At 44.6% G+C, this 19,795-nt stretch overlaps 1 protein-coding gene across 1 annotated transcript in view; it reads right to left on the minus strand.

Annotated features, from left to right (window-relative positions):
* Nucleotides 1–9,622: 9,622 nt before the first annotated feature.
* Nucleotides 9,623–19,795, minus strand: part of ALG9 (ALG9 alpha-1,2-mannosyltransferase) — a 79,628-nt gene continuing 69,455 nt past the window's right edge. Inside the window, exon 15 of the mRNA XM_004604683.3 lies at nucleotides 9,623–13,470. Within this exon, the coding sequence (XP_004604740.2) occupies nucleotides 13,347–13,470 (124 nt within the window). The 3' untranslated portion in view covers nucleotides 9,623–13,346. The remainder of the gene's footprint in view (nucleotides 13,471–19,795) is intronic.

Below are 19,795 nucleotides of genomic sequence, written 5' to 3' on the forward strand. Positions count from 1 at the left end.
CTCACTATACATATAAAAGATAATGGATTCTTAAGGCAAACTCTTGCTTGGGAAGAGCAAATTAATGAAATGAAGCTCATTTGTTCTGATCCAAAGCAATATAAACGATAGCTGACTATAGAATGTAACCAGTAATATATTGATTAACATCTCAGCTTTACCTACTACTTTTTTTTTAAGAGAGTAGAAAAGTTTATGAAAAAGCAAAAGAGAGGGTCTGGAGCAATAGCACAGTGGGATGGGGCATTTGCCTTGCACGCAGCTAACCTGGGTTTGATTCCCAGCATCCCATAGGGTCCCCCGAGCACAGCCAGGAGTAATTCCTGAGTACAGAGCCAGGAGTAACCCCTGTGCATCGCCAGGTGTGACCCAAAAAGAAAAAAAAAAAAAGGAAAAAAAGAAAAACAAGAGAAAGGAACTCCTCATGTGAGGAGGAACTTAGTACAGGACCAAACACATACCTACTACTTTTTGTGTGACTGGGCGAGTCTAAATCTTGATTTCTGCATTTGTAAAGTGGAGAGGTAAATTTTAACTCTTTTGATCATTAACATTATATTATTCCTATAAAGTGCCTAGATTGGAGCTTGACAAAAGTAGCAGCCCTCAGGGCCAGAGAGCTAGTATAGCAGGTAGGAAACTTACTTTGCTTGTTAATGTCTGCTTGCTAATGCCAACCTAGTTTTGACCCCCAGCACCCCATATGATCCCCCAAGCCACAGCAGGTGTGATCCCTGAGCACAGAGCCCAAAGGAAGCCCTGAGCACAGCTGGTAGGGCCTCAAAATCTCACATTCCTACAAAAGTAGCCCTCGGATATTAGTCATTAAAGTTACTTTTGACTGCGAAAGTAGAAACCAACAGGAACACATTCTAATCAATTTTCCTTTGTCAGTCAAGAAAGGGGACCAACCAATGTAAAAGGATGAAAGGAATCATGATTTACAGAAGACCTATAAATCAGAAAAGCTGGCTCATGCCTTTCCGGAAGGTTTTCTCGTCGCTAAAATGGGAGTAAATCGTACCTTACTTCTCTCCTGGACTTGTGAGACATAAGATCCATCACGTGAAGTGTTGTGTAAATGGAAAGCAAAGCCCCAGTATCAGAAGTGGTTACTTATTACCAAGCACTCACTGAATTGGGTGCTTAAGCCAAACACAAAAAAGGTGAACAGGCCCCCAATTCCCTAAGAACTGCTGTCAGGATTAGTACTTCCTCTAACCACAAAGGGTAGATTCAAGCTACAACAAACCTGGAGATCAAACAGGCGTGGTGACCTTTCTTTCAGGCCTCTGAGTTCTATTACAGGCTCTAATGTTCTTAGGACAGAACCCCTGGTTTATCTTGCCGGATGCTACGCGCAGCTCAACAGAAACCCTTTGTTAAAATGTGAAGTGAAAAAGCAAGATACACAGTGTTATTGAAACGGTGGGGAGTAATTTAAGCTGAAAATCTTTGGACGTAATAAGATTGCTCCTTGATGAGCTATATTAAAATAGCTTAAGTTTTAAAAAGCAAATATATAAGGGCCAGAATGGTAGATGAGTACGGCAAGCACAGACAGGAGTGTGTAAAAATGTGGTTGATCGTGTTGGTCGATTGTGGGATGGTAACTGAGAGGCATGTAGGGAACAGGAGTGCAAGGGGTCAGGGCTGGGGCAATAGCACATCGGGTAGGGCGTTTGCCTTGCACATGAACGACCTGGGTTCGATTCCCAGCATCCCATATGTTCCCCTGAGCATCGCCAGGAGTGATTTCTGAGTGCAGAGCCAGGAGTAAGCCCTGAGTAAGCAAAAAAAAAAAAAGAAGAAGAATAAGAAGAAGGAGAAGGAGGAGAAGGAGAAGGAGAAGGAGAAGGAGAAGGAGAAGGAGAAGGAGAAGGAGAAGGAGAAGGAGAAGGAGAAGGAGAAGAAGAAGAAGAAGAAGAAGAAGAAGAAGAAGAAGAAGAAGAAGAAGAAGAAGAAGAAGAAGAAGAAGAGGTCTTTTGTAATACACAGCACATCCATATGTCCTTGGCTTTTACTATTTACTAAACTTCATAGTTACTTAAATTTCACCCATTTTTCAACTAATGTCTTTTTTTTTGCTTTTTGGGTCACACCTGGCAATGCACAGGGGTTACCTGGCTCTGCACTCAGGAATTACTCCTGGCGGTGCTCAGGGGACCATATGGGATGCTGGGGATGAAACCTGGTGTTTGGCCATGTACAAGGCAAACACCCTACTCACTGTGCTATCACTCCAGCCCCTCAACGAATGTCTGTTTGTTGGTTTCAGGACCCAATTTAGAAAAAAAAATGACAATGCATTTAGGCTTTTGAATTAGTAGCCATGATAATGATTACTGACTCAAACCAACATTTAACTGCTGGCTCCCATGCTGAGAACTGGACTGTGCCTCCCCGCGGCTGGCCTCTCCAGCGGCATCCACTGATGTAAATAAACAGTCTCTTCCTGCCAGCTAGTCTCCATCTAGCCTTGCTACAGCTTTTTCCCTCCCTTGTTACCCCTTAGCACCATATCCAGTATAAGACCCAGCCTGTGTAACTAGTAAGAAGTTGGCAGCTTCTTAGGCTCCAACTAGATGGAGGTTTGATTCACAAAAGCTGTAATTACTTAATATTCCTGGCCCTTGGAAGCCTTTCCCTTTGGTGTGTCCTGACAGATGTTATTCTCTCCTGCTTCCCTTTCTTGATCTGTCCAGAACAGTTAAGAGAAAGGTCAAGGGGATAAGAAAGGACCGGTGCCAAGACCCCCTTGGACATACCACTCAGATCTCAGAACTCCAGCTGGGACTGTAATCAGAAGCTGGAATTTTCACTAGCTTCCAGGACTTCAGGAAATCAACCTCCTTTCAGATCTGGCTGCATGATTAAAATTACCTTCGGGCCCAGAGTGTTCTAGAAAACCCCCTACGAAGACTGAATGTATTATCTTCACACTCTGTCTCACTACAACAACTTCCAGGCGAAGTGACTAAGAGCAGATTAAGACGGTGGTGGAAAATGTGTAACAACTTTGATTAGATACTGTTCTGGCTGTTCTAATCTCTACATAACGTCCCCCTTGTCCTCCCTGAGGAGACGCTAAGGTCTCATAATGATGAGGACCAGGTCTCATCATTACAGCACATATCTCACTGGGATCCCTTGTACTACATTAGAAACAAAAACGAAACAAAAGGAGGTAAAGAGGCCATGAAAGAGGGGTGTAAGGCCATAAAGGGAGTCTGCAGTCCCCCTGCTCAGGCTTGAGTGCCAGGTCTCTAACCTCCTACCAGGTGATCTTTGGTGAGACATTTACTGTCTCTGACAGAAGTTTCCCCACGTTCAAAGAGAAGGCCATGGTGTTACTGGCTTCACGTCATTGTTTTAAGGACTGCGTGGGAAAGAAGGAACTTGAAACATTCCTAACATAGTCAGTGCTTAATGAATGTTAGCTCTTATTCACATTGTTCCTCAAGTTGATAGATCTGATCATTCAGAGAGTATTAAAGAATTAAAATATATAAACAACCCCCAGTACATTTCCTATGAATTCTAAGATTAAATTCAAAGGAGAGTCTCTAAGCATCTTTGATTAGATACTGTTCCATCTACCCTAATTTCTATATAACATACCCCCTCCTGTCGCTCACCCCCTCTCCCCTGACACACGGAGAGGTTAGGGGGCTGGGACCCGGCCTCATTAGTATAGCACATTTATTGCAGGTGTGAGTTGCTGGGTTTGATCTCTTGTACTATATTAAAAATAAAAGTGTATCTCTTTAAGTCACATATAAAGAAGAAAGTTCCTTCTGTATCAAAGAGCTGAGGGGCTGGGAGTGTGGCTCAGAGGTAGAGGATTTACAGGCTTTGCATGTGTGAAGCCCTAAATTATTGGATCTTAAGCAGAGAGAGAGAGAGAGAGAGAGAGAGAGAGAGAGAGAGAGAGAGAGAGAGAGAGAGAGAGAGAGAGAGCTAGAGAGCAAGCTGGACTTTCCTGTCAAGGACGAAGTCTTTCTTTGTGGGTACCCTACACTTGAAATGTAAATGGACTCTCTTCAGCAAATATTTGCATTTCACTCAATGACCTTTGCATAAAGAGCAAGCAAAGATATTCTGAGATTTGTTATCTTCTAATGGCTAAGGGCCTGCTAAAATCTCTAAACTTCCTTTGAGCTACATAAGGTCCTAGCTTTTTAAAGAGGGGAGAATCAGTCACATTCTCTGGGTTGCTTTTGATGATCTCAAGAAGGTAGGCAATGGCAAAATTACAATTCTGTTTATGATGTGATGTACATACACATCCCTGGAAACTTGAAAATAGGAAAATGGCTAGTAACAATGTTGATAAGCAGCTTCCCTCTCTCAATACCTCTTTTGTTACCTTGGAACAAGTAGCTTGGTGTCAAATAGCATTGGCTTAACCCAAAAGAATTGACCTGTAGATTATCTTCCAAGCAGGGAATCAATATTTGGGAGTAGATACAGGCCCCATAGGTTAAGGACATGGTTTTTCTTTCTTTTTAATAAAAAATTATTATTATTATTATTATTAATGAAGGGACATGGTTTTTCTTCAGAAAAAATTTACAATCATAGCAGTATGTGAGTGTGGTGTAGGAATATATATTTTGAGAAAGAATGCAACTCAAAAATTTCTATTTATACCGAACCCATCAACCAATACAGCAAGTAGGTTGCCTAGAGGAAAAGGAACATGGCCAGTTTTGTTGAAATATTACATTTTTATTAAAAGTGATATTTGATTATAAACACCACCTAACACTTAAAAATGTAAAACAACAAAGGTAGAAACAGAAGCAATAAGCAATACTTCCCCAACATCCATTGCAGTGGACACACTAATAGGAACCAATTGCATTTATCTCCACACCAACTCTACATAAATCATATTGTAGCACTGTCACACTGTCGTTCATTGATTTGCTCAAGCAGGCACCACTAACGTCTCCATTGTGACACTTGTTGTCACTGTTTTTGACACATCGAATACGCCACGGGTAGTTTGCCCCCATGCGGGTGGAACATTCTTGGTAGCTTGCCGGGCTCTCCGAGAGGGACAGAGGAATCGAACCTGGGTCAGCTGTGTGCAAGGCAAACGCCCTACCCGCTTGCTATCGCTCCAGCCCACACATATATCATATTAGGGCCAGAAAAGTAGTACAGTGGGTAGGGCTCTTGCCTTGATGCAACCGGCTTGAGTTTGATCCTCAGCATCCCATATGGCTCCCAAAGCTCACCAGTAGTGATTCCTCCATCCAGAGTCAGGAATAAGCACTGAGCACAGCAAGGTGTAGCTGCTCCCTCTCCCACCCAAACAAAACCAATAATACACTCATTTCTAAAGAAATGTACATACGGGAGAGAGAAAAACACCTCTGAATCTATCAGCAGAAAATACCTGTTAACAAACGGGAAAGAAAGAGTGTCTATAGAAAATCCAGTATAGAATGTGGCCAGTTTTAAGTGAGAGCAGTCTGCCCTCTGCTGGGCACGGAGTCTGTCTCTCTGCTGGCCCCGTGACAAGGTCAGCTTAGAAAAGTTTTCACCAAATGATTCTTGGCAGAAAAACAAAAAACACCAACAAATATGGCCATGGGTTAAACTTTGGTGCTATTTTTTTTAACAGCTCGAGTAATCACAGACTGTCAGAAGGTGATTATAGAAAAACATCCCCCTCCAAAGGAAAAAAGTTATTTTGTTTTGTTCATAAAATTCTTGTAAATAGAGAGACTGAAAAACCAGTCCCTTGTTCTACATAGCTCCACAGATACTGGCAAGGAAAAAAAAATGGGGAGAGCATATTCAAGGAAATACCAGGGAAGCTCAGAGACAAGAAGAAAGACCTGCTTCTGAATGGTACACGGCCTTTTCTTGTGGTTTGACTGAACATATTCCAGGTCGTTTCTCCCTAACTGTGATTAACCTTTGTTCTCTTGTCCAAGGGGTGGGGGATGGCAGTGCCAAAATAACAAAGACGTCGCTACTGGGTTTGTGTCAAACAAAGCCACATACAAAGTACCAGGCAGGCGCCCCCAAAGTGTTTGGAGCAGGAGGTCTTACAACACACACACACACACACACACACACACACACACACACACACACACACACACATTTCTTCTCATTATCTTGCTCAGGACCGCCAGAGGCCCTTATCTGAGGGAGCCAAGCAATGCCAAACAACAGGGTGCAGCTGAAAGGTCAGTGTGCTGAAGGCTGACTCTGCTTGCTCAAACTCTCCTACCCAGAGAAACACAGACAGTGGCTCTGGGATGGATCTGAAACTGCCAGGACTCCCTCTCATCTTTCTCCCTCGACCAGATGTGCTAGCAATCCTGTGTACCAAGACATTTGAGGGACAGGGAGTGGGGCTCACTGGTAGAGCACCTTCCTGGCGGATTGCGGGTTGGAAATCGAGTTCACTCCCAGGCACCAGCACATATGCCAAGGGCAGGCCAGAGGCTGGGGGTGGGGGGTGGGTGGGCTATTGCTGACTCCTGTTGACTTACTCCCTTTGGCAAAGCGTGTCCGCTCTCATGCACACCAAAAAGTGTATGACCTCTTGGGGACTGGAGTAATAGCGCTGTGGGGAGGGCCTTTGCCTTGCATACGGCTGCCGTGGGTTCGGTTCCCAGCATCCCATATTCCCATATATATATATATACTATATATATACTATATATACTATATATAGTATGTATATAATATATATATATATATTATCCCAAGCACCGCCAGGAATAATTATTGAAGGCAGTGCCTGGAGTAACCCCTGAGCATCTCCAGGTGTGACCCAAAAAGCAAAAAAAAATTTTTAAATAAAATAAAGTGTGTGGCCCCGAGTGAGTACTGCAAGAGAGCAGGAGCTCTGCTATCAGGTCTGTGCAATCTCACGCTGGATGAGGGAAGAGAGAGAGTGGAATGAGGTGCGCGTGCAACGGGATGAGAACTACAGTCAATCATTAACACCCACTAGTGGACTTTGGCACACTATTAGTTAACTGGTTGTCAGAGAGCAGGACCCAGAGGGAGTAGGAGTCAGGGTCGGGAAGGTTTCATGGGGCAAAAAACTAAAGAACAGGGTCTGGGAGAAGGGAAGAGACCGAACAGAGGCCTGAGATAGAGAAACTGGAACTGGAAAAAAGACACCAAACATTTTGCAATTGAATTATCATCCCTCTTCAGGGTGGTCAATTAGAAAAAACATGTACATATATTAATGGTGGCCAGTATTAAGCACAACTCAGAATTTCTGTGCATCAGTCAGAGAGTGGGTATTAATTAATTAGTGTATGAATGTATTTACTGCGGTGCTGGGGATTGAACCCAGAGCTTCCCACGCGCCAGGCTGACACACGCTCACTGAACTACATCCCCAGCCTGGCAGCTTTTCAAAGGGTTCTCAGGAGATCTGGCAAGTTTTCAAAGGGTTCCCAGGTGATTTGCGCAGCATTAGCTGATTCACTGCGTCACTGCTCTGGAAGATTCATTTCCTCCTGTGTTTTGAGTATTACACCGCTGAAACAATGAGCAAACAGAACAAAAAAGCAGACCCTCTTGCCTCCAGCAAGCTGAGACCCAAGTTTAAAAAGACATTAACAAGCTAAGGGCCTAGTTGTCCAATGCTGGTTCTGCAGGCAAATGGAGATCAAAGAGAACCTTCATTGGGCAGATAATGGCTGAACTTTTACAGTCTAGGGTCCTTGCTAGAGTTTATCTTCGCTCACACAACATTTCAGCTGTTTGAACCGTTAAGCCTTTTATTTTCATTTTTCGTTTTGGTGCACACCCAGTGGTGCTCAGGTTAATCCTGGCTCTGTACTCAGGAACTACTCTTGGCGGATTCAGGGGGCTATAAGGGGTTCTGAGGATAGAACCTGGGTTGGCTGCATACAAGGCAAATGCCCTCCCCGCTGTACTATCACTCCAGCTCCTGCTTATACCTTTATCTACAGGCATAAAACATTAGAACAAGTTCAGAAGCTAGAAGAAAACAGAAAAATCCTAGAGACTAGGGAAGATAACTCAATTGGCTGAGCACATGTTTGGGTGTAGGAGGCGCAGGTTCAGTCCCCAACATCCCACAGTCCCCGAGTACCATCAGGAATGCTCAGAATCGCTAAAATACACAGTACTGAGGCTCATCCACATCTTCCAAATTGCTCTTTGGGGGGCAATTTCGAACTTATGACTTGCTATATTTTCTGTGGTCCAGAAATTAGCTAACTTGAAAGGAACAGCTGTATAAAAGCTGTGGGTTTCTGTTTCATCTTTCCTTCTTCATTGTCAACAGCATGTAGAGAACCCAATTGCGAAGGACTGGGTATAGGCAGAAGAACTGATGTTGTCTTTGCTCCTAGAAGCAGCAACAGTATTCTCAATAGACTGGTTTATATGACATGAGTTCAGATATTAGGTACCCCAAAGTGTTCAGAAAAGCCAGTTCACATAGGGTTCTGAAGTCTAGAAAGGCTTTATAGATTGGGAGGCTCAAAGTGGCCCGTCAAGGAAGACTAACAGTGTGGATGACATTTTAGACAGAGAGAAATTCCAGAGGCCAGTGACCATTTCCCAATATGAAACTGTATTGACGAGGACATCCTTTTTTAAAACTCAGGAGAAATAAATCAAGTTTCAAGGTTATTTGGGGGTCTTTTTTTTTTTTTTTCATTTTGGATCACACTCAATGATGCTCAGGGGTTATTTCTGACTCTGCGCTCAGAAAATTACTCCTGGCGGTGCGTAGGGGACCATATGGGATGCCGGGGATTGAACCCGGGTCGGCGACCTGTAAGGCAAATGCCCTACCAGCTGTACTATTGCTCCGGCCCTATTTGGGGTCTTAAGGGAAGAGAACTATAATTATAAAATCAGATGGTTATGAGAAGTTTCTGGCTATAAATTGCAAAGTATAGAGAGCCATTAGGAATTTAAATCACAAAAACGTTTTCTTGCTCCTGATAAACACTGACAAGTGAAGAAATGAGTTGTACAATATTCCTAGGATATTGCTATGGATATTGGATTCACAGAGTTCAGGGATTGCATCCAGGGCCCAGGGCCTTACACATGTTAGAGATGAGCTTTACCACTGACTCAAATCTTGTCCCTACACCAGAGATCTAAAGATAAAAGCAAAATAGCAAATATCTTTTTTTTTTCTTTTTGGGTTCCACCCGGCGATGGTTCTGCACTCAGGAATTACTCGGGGGACCATATGGAATGCTGGGAATTGAACCTGGATCGGCTGTGTGCAAGGCAAATGGCCTACTGGCTGTGCTAACACTCCAGGCTGGCAAATATCTTAAGAAAAGGAAAGCTGGAGCCAGAAAGATAGCACAGGGGTAATGCAGCCTGTTCTGGTTTGGTCCCTGGCACCTCATGGTGCTCTGGGCATTGCTGGTTGAGGCCTTAGAGGCTCTTAAGCACCACAGGGTGACCCAAGCCACCCTCCGGTATCACAGGGCCAAGCAGCTCTACATACTCTGGGGTGTTACATTGAACGACTGGCCTGATTGGCCAAGAATTGCCAGGAGAGGCTCCCAGGCCTCCTGAGCATCACTTTGAAGCCCTCTACCTTCCTGCCCCCCAGAGAAAAGAAAGAAAGGGAAAATCAAACCACCAAGTGTTTATTCAACTTTTTCTTTTGCCGAAAATACAGTAAGTTGGTCGTGTAAACACTGACACATGACACAAAGTACAAGACTCAGTGAGACAAATGTATGGGGTAACACTTGCTTCCACACTGCACTGGTTTCTGATTTTATTTGTATGATCACATGGTTATAGATATGGGGAAAATTAAAGGCAGTATTCATCCAGATTTACAGAAACATCAAGTAGCCTCTGAAATGCAGCAATGCCATACAAAGTCTAATTCTTCAGTTGCAAAAGCATTAAGCTGAGCACACGTTCTTTTATCCATTTATTCAAGGCATTTTATGTGGAAGTGTAAGAATGAATTAACACATGCGCTTTAATTTGCCTGATTGAATTGTGCCTCTTTTGCTCTCCAGAGAAAATAAAATGAACTAAATTGAAAGCAGAGCTGTGCCATTATCCAGAAGACAGTGCAATCACAGCTAATTCTTATTTTAATAAATCTCATGAAATGCAAAACACAATAAAAGATTACTATTGGTGCTCTGCCCAATGGTCACCCGAGACCTCATGTTATGGAAGCACTTGAGAATTCTAAGGTTCTTTCCCAGACCTCCCAACTGGAAAAATATCCCAAATAAACAGCTGGCATCCAGAGCCACCTGGGTTGATGACCAGTCTGTTTCTAAAGTTGAATTCAATGGCAAAATGTATAGGCTTCAATTTTCAGGAATTATTTCAAGAGGCTAAAATAGACACCCCCTAGACGGCAGGTCAACCTTGACAACTGATGCTACCACAGAGTCTGGGCTGGAAACATCACGTTACCGGCAGGGCTGCTCCTGATCTCCAGACCAGAGAGGCCTGAGCTGGCCAGGACCCTCTCCCACACCAGGCTCGCCATCATAGGCCACAGCACAGAATCTGCTGTGCCTCATGCCATGTCTACGGGGAAGTTCAGACCTTGGCGACTGTCCCCGCAGCAAGCAGGGCATTCTCTCCCTGCCTAATAATGATACTCTGCAGAATCAAAGCCACCCGACCAAGACTGTCGATGCTCTTTCCGCCCCAGTCCACCAGAGCCCTGCTCCCAGAGGTTCACCTTTGTGTCGTGTGGAGGTAGAGAATTTCTTAAATGCATTTATAGGATCTCACATGAAAGACACCTTCGCAGTGAAAGCCATTTTTATGACTTTCCCTACAGCATTTGGCACAGTGTTCTGCAATCGGTCGCGCTCACACTCAAGATGGATGTGGAAGAGAGACACTCAGAAGCAGGTTTTAAAAGAGATAGAAGTGAAGCGTTCCCAAGAAATGCCTGGATCAATCATCACAGTTTGGGTCATATAATTATAATAGCATTAACATCTTGCTCCAAAGGTTTTTAAAGTGGGGAGGGCCACACCTGAAAGTTCTGGGACTACTCCCAGCTCAGTGTGCAGGGATACTCAGGCTATCGTGTCAGGATGGAAACAGGGCCTGTGGCATACAAAGCACATGCTCCCGCCCTTGGAACTATGTCCCCAGCCCGGAAGGCCATTTTTTAAAAAGACATGCAAAATAGCAGGATGATAAAAATAGATCAGCATTCATAGATCAAGGAAGTGGCAGGAGGAACATTTTAGGAGAAAACTCATCACGGGCCTCCATCACTAGACTCTCTACGTGTGTGTGTGTGTGTGTGTGTGTGTGTGTGTGTGTTGGGTGGGGGAGGGGGATGTGTTGGGCCACACCCAGTGATGCTCAGGGACCATTCCTGGCTCTGTGCTTAGAAGTGACCCCTGATGGTGCTCATGGCCCATATGTGGTGCTGAGATTGGAACCAGAGTTGCAGCTACTGCAGGCCCATGCAAGGCAATTTGCCTTCCCTTCTGTACTATCTTTCTGGCCCCATGTACTCTTATTTTCTTTTGCAAAAAAACGAGTTTTAGCCACTGTGAAGGATGGTCAATATAACTGTAGGTGTGGGGAAATATTTCACGGACAATCCCCTGAGCCCCATCTTTCTCTTCGCTTGGCACCAGTGCCGATCTACAAGCCCTTCTCTTTTAAAATGAAAGATGGAAACTGGAAAATGGGCCCCTCGTCTCTACAGAGACTTGACACACTCACCTGGAGGGGAATAAGGCACCTGTACGTGACCCAGATTGATCATGGAGTGGTGCTGGCACTGGATCCTGCCTGGCTATGAAGGAGCGAGACTTCCAGACAGAAGCACTGCTTTCTCGGGCGAGCTGCACTGCAGGTGGCCTTGCCCACAGGCAGACTGGAGGGTCTAAAGAATTCAGAAGAGGGCGGAGGAAAGTCTGCCTTCAAGGAGAAACTGTACTCGTGTCTCCAGCCAATCTCATCATTCTTTCCAGTGATGTTTTCCCAGCTGAGTGAGGAATGTGGATGAGCACTGAATGAGAAGCTAGTCCCAGCACTCATGTGGGCAGTGGAACCTGGGGTAGGTCATGTTACCACCTCCCTTAGTCTCAGTCTTCTTGTCTGAAAAATGGGGATAAAGACTTCCTACCTTGGGGCCAGACAGGTGACCTGAGTGCAAGTTTTGTATGCAGGAGCCCCGTGTTTGATACCCGGTACCACAAGGTCCGTAGGTGCAAAACAATCTACTTTGTCTCCCTAATGTCATGTCATAGCTCTGAGATCATGGAAAACTGCCTTGTAAACGCTTGGAACACTGGATGTAAAGGCAAGGAAATCATATGTATTGATCATATTTTAATTAGGTCATTATCATTTTTTATTTGACCAGAATTGCCTGATGCAGGATGTGCTTTGCAATATGAAACTCAAAAATATGTGCTATAAATATGTGCTATAAACTGGGTTGTTAAAAAAAATTAAAAAGAGGTGTGTGTGTGTGGAGAATTCTTAATTTCCTCAGGAAGGAACTCAGAGTATATTACTTAAACTGAGCTATTTTTCACATCGACCGACTGATGGAATTAATTTTCTCCAAACAGGTTCTTTACTTTTAGTCAGATCTGCTGATTCCTTGAGGCAGGAAAGTCTTGAAGTCAAGAAACAGCATACTGGAACCTGGGGGGTGGGCGTGGGGGAATTACAGTTTGCTATAAAGTAAATAAACTGAAAACTAGGCATCTTCCATCATGCCACTTCTCAGCCATACTTCGTCACCCAGTTCCCTTCTTCCTGAGACATCTCCAGGACAGGAGCCAGTCCTGTGAAGGGTTTCTGGGAAGTTCGGCCGTGATGGAGATGAGAGGACATGAAGGCTGGCAACACGGCCACTGTCATTTCAGCACTAGGATTTGAACAAGAAGGGCTGCTCAGAGCTGCCAAGTAGCTTTGGTGGAGAAACCCATATGGCCCTGGAGAGGCGAGAGGCGTGCTTAGATGCCAGGCCAGAGTGTGGGGAAGAGCTTAACAGCATCCAGGAGAGGGATTTTCAATTCTTTCTGTAAGTCGGTCCTGCTCTTCTCTGGTCTAGTAAACAATGGAACAGAAGGAAAACAATGAGATGTGGAGCAACCGTTGGACTTCAGGGCTTCAATCTACCAGGACTGCAGGGCCTTTCTTTGCCTCGTTTGCATGCAGAATACACAGGCAAAAAGGTGGATGTGAGTGACTTGACTGGCCCAAAGCACACAGATTCCAGTCTTCGTGTCAGAGGTCTTTATTACAAATGTTACAAAGTGATGACTTGGAGGGAGTCATGTGAGTAGAACCGGGTCACTGGATGGTTGTCGACCTGGATCACGAGCCTGCTGCTAACCTCCAGTCTTCTTCCTGATTGGCTTTGCTTTCCTGAGTTTGAGGATGGTGTAATTTGCATACACTGTATACTGATCTGACAGGAAAGGGACATAGAATGCCCGTAGCAGTTTTGAAGATCTGAAAAATAAGAGGAATACAAAAAGAAAAGATATGAGTTTTATTATCTGATAGAATTTACCACGGTACTGAGAGTGGCTGAAGGAAATAAACTAAATGGGATCTTGAGGATTATCTCTTATAAAAGCATCACAGAGAAGTCCGTTATGTAGCCACTAGATTGTGATAAAACACTTTAGACCAAGTATCTTGTTGCCTCACCAAAAAGATTGTTTCCCTAAACTCCAGGTCTTAACTCTGCATTAGATAGTACCAAAAAAAGTTCCAGGTCAAACAATGTACTTCTATTACTGACATAAAGTTATTATTGGGGGGGGGTAGAACCAAGAGTCTCACACATGTGCTCTTGTGCTCTACCAACAAGTCACGGCCCTGATCCTGAAATAATTCTTAACATCTAAATGATTTCTTTTTTGTTTGGGGCCATACCTAGCTGTTCCCAGGGCTTACTCCTGGCTCTGTGCTCAGGGTTCACTCCTGGTGGGGCTTGGGGGACCATTTGGGGTGCTGGGGATCATGCAGGACAAGTGTCTTACCCACTGTACTATCTCTCCAGTCCCAACCTCTAAATGATTTCTGCATCTGAGAAATGATAAGAGATGTCAAATGCTCAAAGGACCCTGACTCTGGGTTGTCCTAGAAAGGTGACGAAAACCTCTGATGTTTCCATTCAAGGCGTTCTGGCCAGGCCTATCCATGTCCAAGCAGGTCCACACACAAGCCAGTGTTGAGCCATTTCTCGGGGGGGGGTATAAACTATCTGCTTATTTCTAGATTCTTAATTTCTCATCCTCTTTAAAGAATGTGGAAAGTGCCATAAACTTACTGAACAGTTATTATTGGATAGGCACCAAGAATGGTGTTTGTACTTGTAAATACATCATTCATTCCATCCAATAACCCTATGAGAAAAGTGACATCGTTATCCTTGTGTTAGAGGTGAGAAACGGAGGCTGAGTAGATTAACTTGCTCAGGGTCACAGAGTAAGTGATTGATTCCAGAATCAAATAATTTAATTTGATTTAATTCCAGAGTCTGAATTCCACCCCCCACCCCCATCAGGGGGAGGAAGGGTTTGGGGACACGTTCAGCAGTGATGGAGTCTACTTCAGGATCAGTGCTGAGGAACCACACCATGCTGGGATGAAGCCTGTGGCTATCCCTGCAACACACACACTCCAGCCTTTTGGCCATCTCCAAGCTCCAGAGCCTGAATCCTTCACCACTATGGTTATTTCCAAGTCTTAGCCACCCCTCCCAGGAAAAAGTAGTTACAACAGTTCAACTGGATGTGACATAATAATGCCTGACTGTGATTTCTGAGGCTGCCCACGAAAAGCTGGCCTGGTGACTGCCACGCTATATGAAGTACCTTCGAGCTCTCTGAGCCAGCCCTTTTCTGTAAATGACACAGGGACGTGGCATTTGAGTTGGCAGCCTCCCGCCCTCTGAGACGGGCAGTGTCCTGCCATGTGCTGGGCCTACAGAGCTCTGAAAGGCTCCACTCTCTGTGACCAACAGAGATCTGCTTCTCTTCAACTGCTGATAGCTCAAGGGCTTGGAGAGAGAAAGGAGACTTTGAAGACACACATGAGGAACAGCAAGGTTCCTGCAAGCCCAACCAATGGAGGCGTGCAAAGCTGGAAGCAAGATGGGAATCCAATATAAAGAGATAAGAATGTATTTATCATTAAGAGTGGGCACTGGAGAAAATCTTCTGTTAGAAGACGAGTCTCCTTTTCTTCCATAGATTCTATTTGCGATCTCTAATAGCATTATCCATCTTTGAATTATACAGTCACTGATTTCTTCCAGAAGATGAAGGAAGGAAAAAAAATCTTACATATATACCTCTGATCTGGGATGAAGGATTTAGACTTTTAGGGTTCTTAAGAAATAAATAAATAAATTCTCGTTTTATTTTTTTTTCTGGCCATGATTCCTCAGATTAGTAGTTGAAAAAATTAGTGAAGGGTTTTCAAATATGTCTATTTGTAAAAACATCCATAAAGAGAAGACATATGATGTCAGAGTACAAAATGACATTTTTCCTTGGAAATTCTTTGCAAATTGTAAAAACCCTATAAACATTAATAACTCACTTGAGGTACACAGAGGTTAAGTATCCTTTCCAAGGTCAAACGATTATTTTTTTATGAAGTTGTAATGTAATCAGAATTTGCTCACAGTGCATCTTTTTTTTTTGGGGGGGGGGTCATACCCGGTGATGCACAGGGGTTACTCCTGGTTTTACACTCAGGAATTAGTCCTGGTGGTGCTCAGGGGACCATATGGGATGCTGAGAATCGAATCCAGGTTGGCTGCGTGCAAGGCAAACGCCCCACCCGCTGTGGTATTGCTCTGGCCCAGAGTGTGTTTTCTGAGTTAGGATGTTTATTTTATTTATTTATTTATTTATTTATTGCTTTTTGGGTCACACCTGGCGATGCACAGGGGTTACTCCTGGCTCTGCACTCAGGAATTACTCCTGGCGGTGCTCAGGGGACCATATGGGATGCTGGGAATCGAACCTGGGTCGGCCGCTTGCAAGGCAAATGTCCTACCCACTGAGGATGTTTATTTTTATAAAGGCCATAACCATCATTGCATATGCCTGACCATTTGAGTAGCTCCCAACCCTGCCAACACACACACACACACACACACACACACACACACACACACACACACCAGGAAGACCATACAAGCAGGAGGGCATATGTCTACAAAGAGTGAGGCTTTGCCTGGCCTGAGTTCTATGCCTGGCTAGGCACAACATGCCTCCTCTTACCTTCAGCACAGGTGTGTTCCTGGATACCACTGGATGCGGATCCCAGAAAAACTAACTAACAAACTAATGAGAAGAACAAATAGGCTTGAATGTGTCGTTTCTAATAGTACATGTGAAGTGCTGAAAATTTCTCATTTAAAATGATTGTGGCATTTCAAATTTGTCATGCTGTATTGTTGCTGGGAAAGAAAAAAATCCAACTGACTGTCTTTGTGAAAGAGAAGAGCGGGTGGGGTGACATGTGTGTAGCCACACTCAAACCTAGGGAAGATCAGATTGAATCACGAGTCATAACTAAACGGGCGCTTACCCAAACTCACACCATAATGTCTGTAATAAAGCAAAACGGCAGAGTATTGTCCTAAATAGTCAGTGCACGAATGAGGGTGCCTGACTCAGAACAACCAGGGCAGACGTAAGATCTACGCCTCCAGCATGGCATGGGAAATGCCTCCTTCCCTGGCGAGAAATCACCCGAGTGATTCAAGGATGAAACAGACCTGAGCAAAGCAATCTCCTGAAGAGCCTAAGGAGCAGGCGACTCAAGAACACTTTCTGATTCAATGACCAGCCCTATCTATCAGGGTGAGGGAGCGTTCCGCTGTGGACTTAAATCTGCTCTTGCTGACGTCAATGGAATTCTGGCTTCCAGTCCCCGGTGTCACCAGTTCAGCCAGCACAAATAAAATTGCTGGGTCAATTCTTCATTTTAAAAAGGAAAACATCCTAGTACTCAGGTTTTCTCTTTTATTTTTAGCCAGCCAGCCAGCCAGCCAGCCAGCTATCCATCCATCCTGCCATCCAGCCACGAACATCCCCTGTGAATCTGCCAGTCTAGGCCCACTGCCAGTTCCTTTTCTGTCTCAAGCTCGCCCTCCCTCTGCTGCCCCAGCTCCCCACTTAGTTCCCTTCCCTTCCTTTCCTTTCCCAGCGTTCTTCAGTTCTGCAGGGACTCTTGGAAATCCCTCGGGGCTCCATCTCTGCCACAGCCAATAGATGGTCCCCTATCCAGCCACTTAAGAACCACTTACAATAGCGAACAAGTGATTATTCTTCAATGTTCTTTTCTGGTTTTGTTTTCTAGGCTACACCCAGCAGTGCACAGGGTTTACTCCCAGCTTGAAGATCAGGGATAACCCCTGGTGGGCTCAGAGGACCATATGAGATGCTGGGAACTGAACCTAGGTCAACCTCATGCAAGGCAAGTGCCTTCCCTATGGCTGTACTATTGTTCCAGCCCTCCTCAATGTTTTTTAAAGGGAAGAGGAGGGGTGAAGGACCTGCATGGTCAGTAAGTAAGGCAGAGGTGACCTTTTTAACTTTTTTCCCCAAGAGAGAAGTGGACACATGCCCTTTGTTACACTAGGATGTTACATGCCCTTTGTTACACTAGGATGTTACGTCCATTTGTTAAACTAGGATGTCAGTCCCTTGAAGACAAATGTATCTAACTGCTGTAGCCTCCAGCTTTTGTAACAGAGCACAGAAAGTACTCAAATAGTCTGTGCATGGATGATTATGTCCTGACTCTTAAATCAGAACAAATAGTTTGCCTCCCTCCCTTCTGGCAATATTCGTCCCCCACAAGGAAAAGGAAATAGCAAAATATGAAACTTTTCTCTTTTTTTTTCTCTCTTCCTAAAAAATTCTGTCTCTAGGTCAGCAGGTGAGAGTAGAGCAAGAACAGGTGTCTACATCGATGGGGAGGGGCAGGTGAGATGTGGCAGGCACCTGTATCAGCAAAGCAAATATTAGTGAAAAGGGTCAAGTAACATCTCCAGGTTTCCTTCCCAAGAACCTGCTGAGAAACTGTTACTCGTGTGACCAGAATACCTTCTTTTCAGTAGGCACGTTCACTAGGCTTCTCAGTGAGAGCACGCACGCATTCAGAGTCCTGCCTCTCTGGGAGCAACTTCAGCTATCCTTCCAGTGTAATGTGATAAACTGGAAGTTTCCTGGGGCCCAACTGGAATCCCCCACCATAAGCCTGCATGGACTCCCAGGGTGGGCCATATCATTTATGTGTGGTCCTGGCCACCACTTGATGGGACATCGCAGCCTCCTTACAAGGAGTTTGGAGTTTGGCCAAAATTCAAAACGAGGAAATTAAGAGTTGCTACTGGCAACCAAGGTGGCCAAAAATGCTCTGCCGGTCTTTTCCACATGTGATGGCTTCTAAGAAATATCAGCTGTAGATTCAAGTTCCCCATTGCCATGAAGAAGATACTATACTGTAGTCAAGGAGGTGTCTGTCCCTCATTTGTGACAAACAGTAAATATGGCTAAGGCATAAGTTGCTCTTGAGAACACATCAGATAGATGATTCCAAAATGCTTCATGGAGATGAAATCAACAATGAAAATACTTAAACAAAAACCTTGACTTCTTTACTAAAGAAAGGCATTTTTGAAATTTCTGAAGAAGTTCTTATACCACCTTAATTTCTTTTTAACTCTGGCATAAATCCAGTTTTAAGAGTGTAAAACACATCAATTGATTGACAAAACATTTTCTAAGCCCCTACTCCAAGGTTGCAAAGACCTCACAAGAGATGTGGTTCTGACTCTAAGGAACTCTTAAGCATCAAAGCTGGTGGAGACACAAGCCACTTGGAGCCTGGCCAAAATTCAGTTGCTATTGGGCCAACCTTTGGCTAGCAGAAAAGCAGTGACCCCAAAACTGCAGTCATCCCTCAACCTCCCCAAAGCACAGATACTCTATGGAGTCCTAAAGCCTGATTCTATGAGCTCCAAAAGAGAAAGAAAAGAATTCATTCCTCTTACAACGTCAGTGTAGCTCATTGAGAAGCCAAAATCTGGCCAAAACATATCAGTAGCTCTCCCAGAGAAAGGAGAGAGAGATCCCAAGAAACTACTGAGAAAAAAAAGAGAAAAAAAAACAAGTGAGGAGCAGAAAATATAAGATCAGAGCAATAATACAGTGGGTGGGATGCTTGCCTGGCATGGGGTCAACTCTGATTTGATCCCAGGCACCCCATATGGTCCCCGAAGCACTACCAGGAGTGATCCCTGAGCACAGAGCCAAGAATATGCCCTGGGCATAGTAATGGGATGGGGGGAGGAAAGCATAAGAGAGAGCAGGGCTGGAGCGATAGGACAACAGGTAGGGTGTTTGCCTCACACAGCTGACCCGGCATCGATCCCCAGCATCCCATATGGTTCCCTGAGCACCACCAGGAGTGACTCCTGAGTGCAGAGCCAGGAGTAACCCCTGAGTATTACGAGGAGGAGGAGGAGGAGGAGGAAGAAGAGGAGGAGGAAGAAGAGGAAGAGGAAGAAGAAGGAGAAGGAGGAGGAGAAGGAGAAGGAGGAGGAGAAGGAGAAGGAGAAGGAGGAGAAGAAGAAGAAGGAGAAGGAGGAGAAGAAGAAGGAGGAGGAGGAGGAGGAGGAAGAGGAGAAGGGGAAGGAGGAGGAGAAGGAGGAGGAGAAGGAGAAGGAGGAGAAGAAGGAGAAGGAGGAGAAGAAGGAGAAGGAGAAAGGAAGAAGGAGGAGAAGGAGAAAGGAAGAAGGAGG

The sequence above is a fragment of the Sorex araneus genome, chromosome 3 (assembly GCF_027595985.1).
Source record: "Sorex araneus isolate mSorAra2 chromosome 3, mSorAra2.pri, whole genome shotgun sequence".
NCBI lineage: Eukaryota > Metazoa > Chordata > Mammalia > Eulipotyphla > Soricidae > Sorex > Sorex araneus.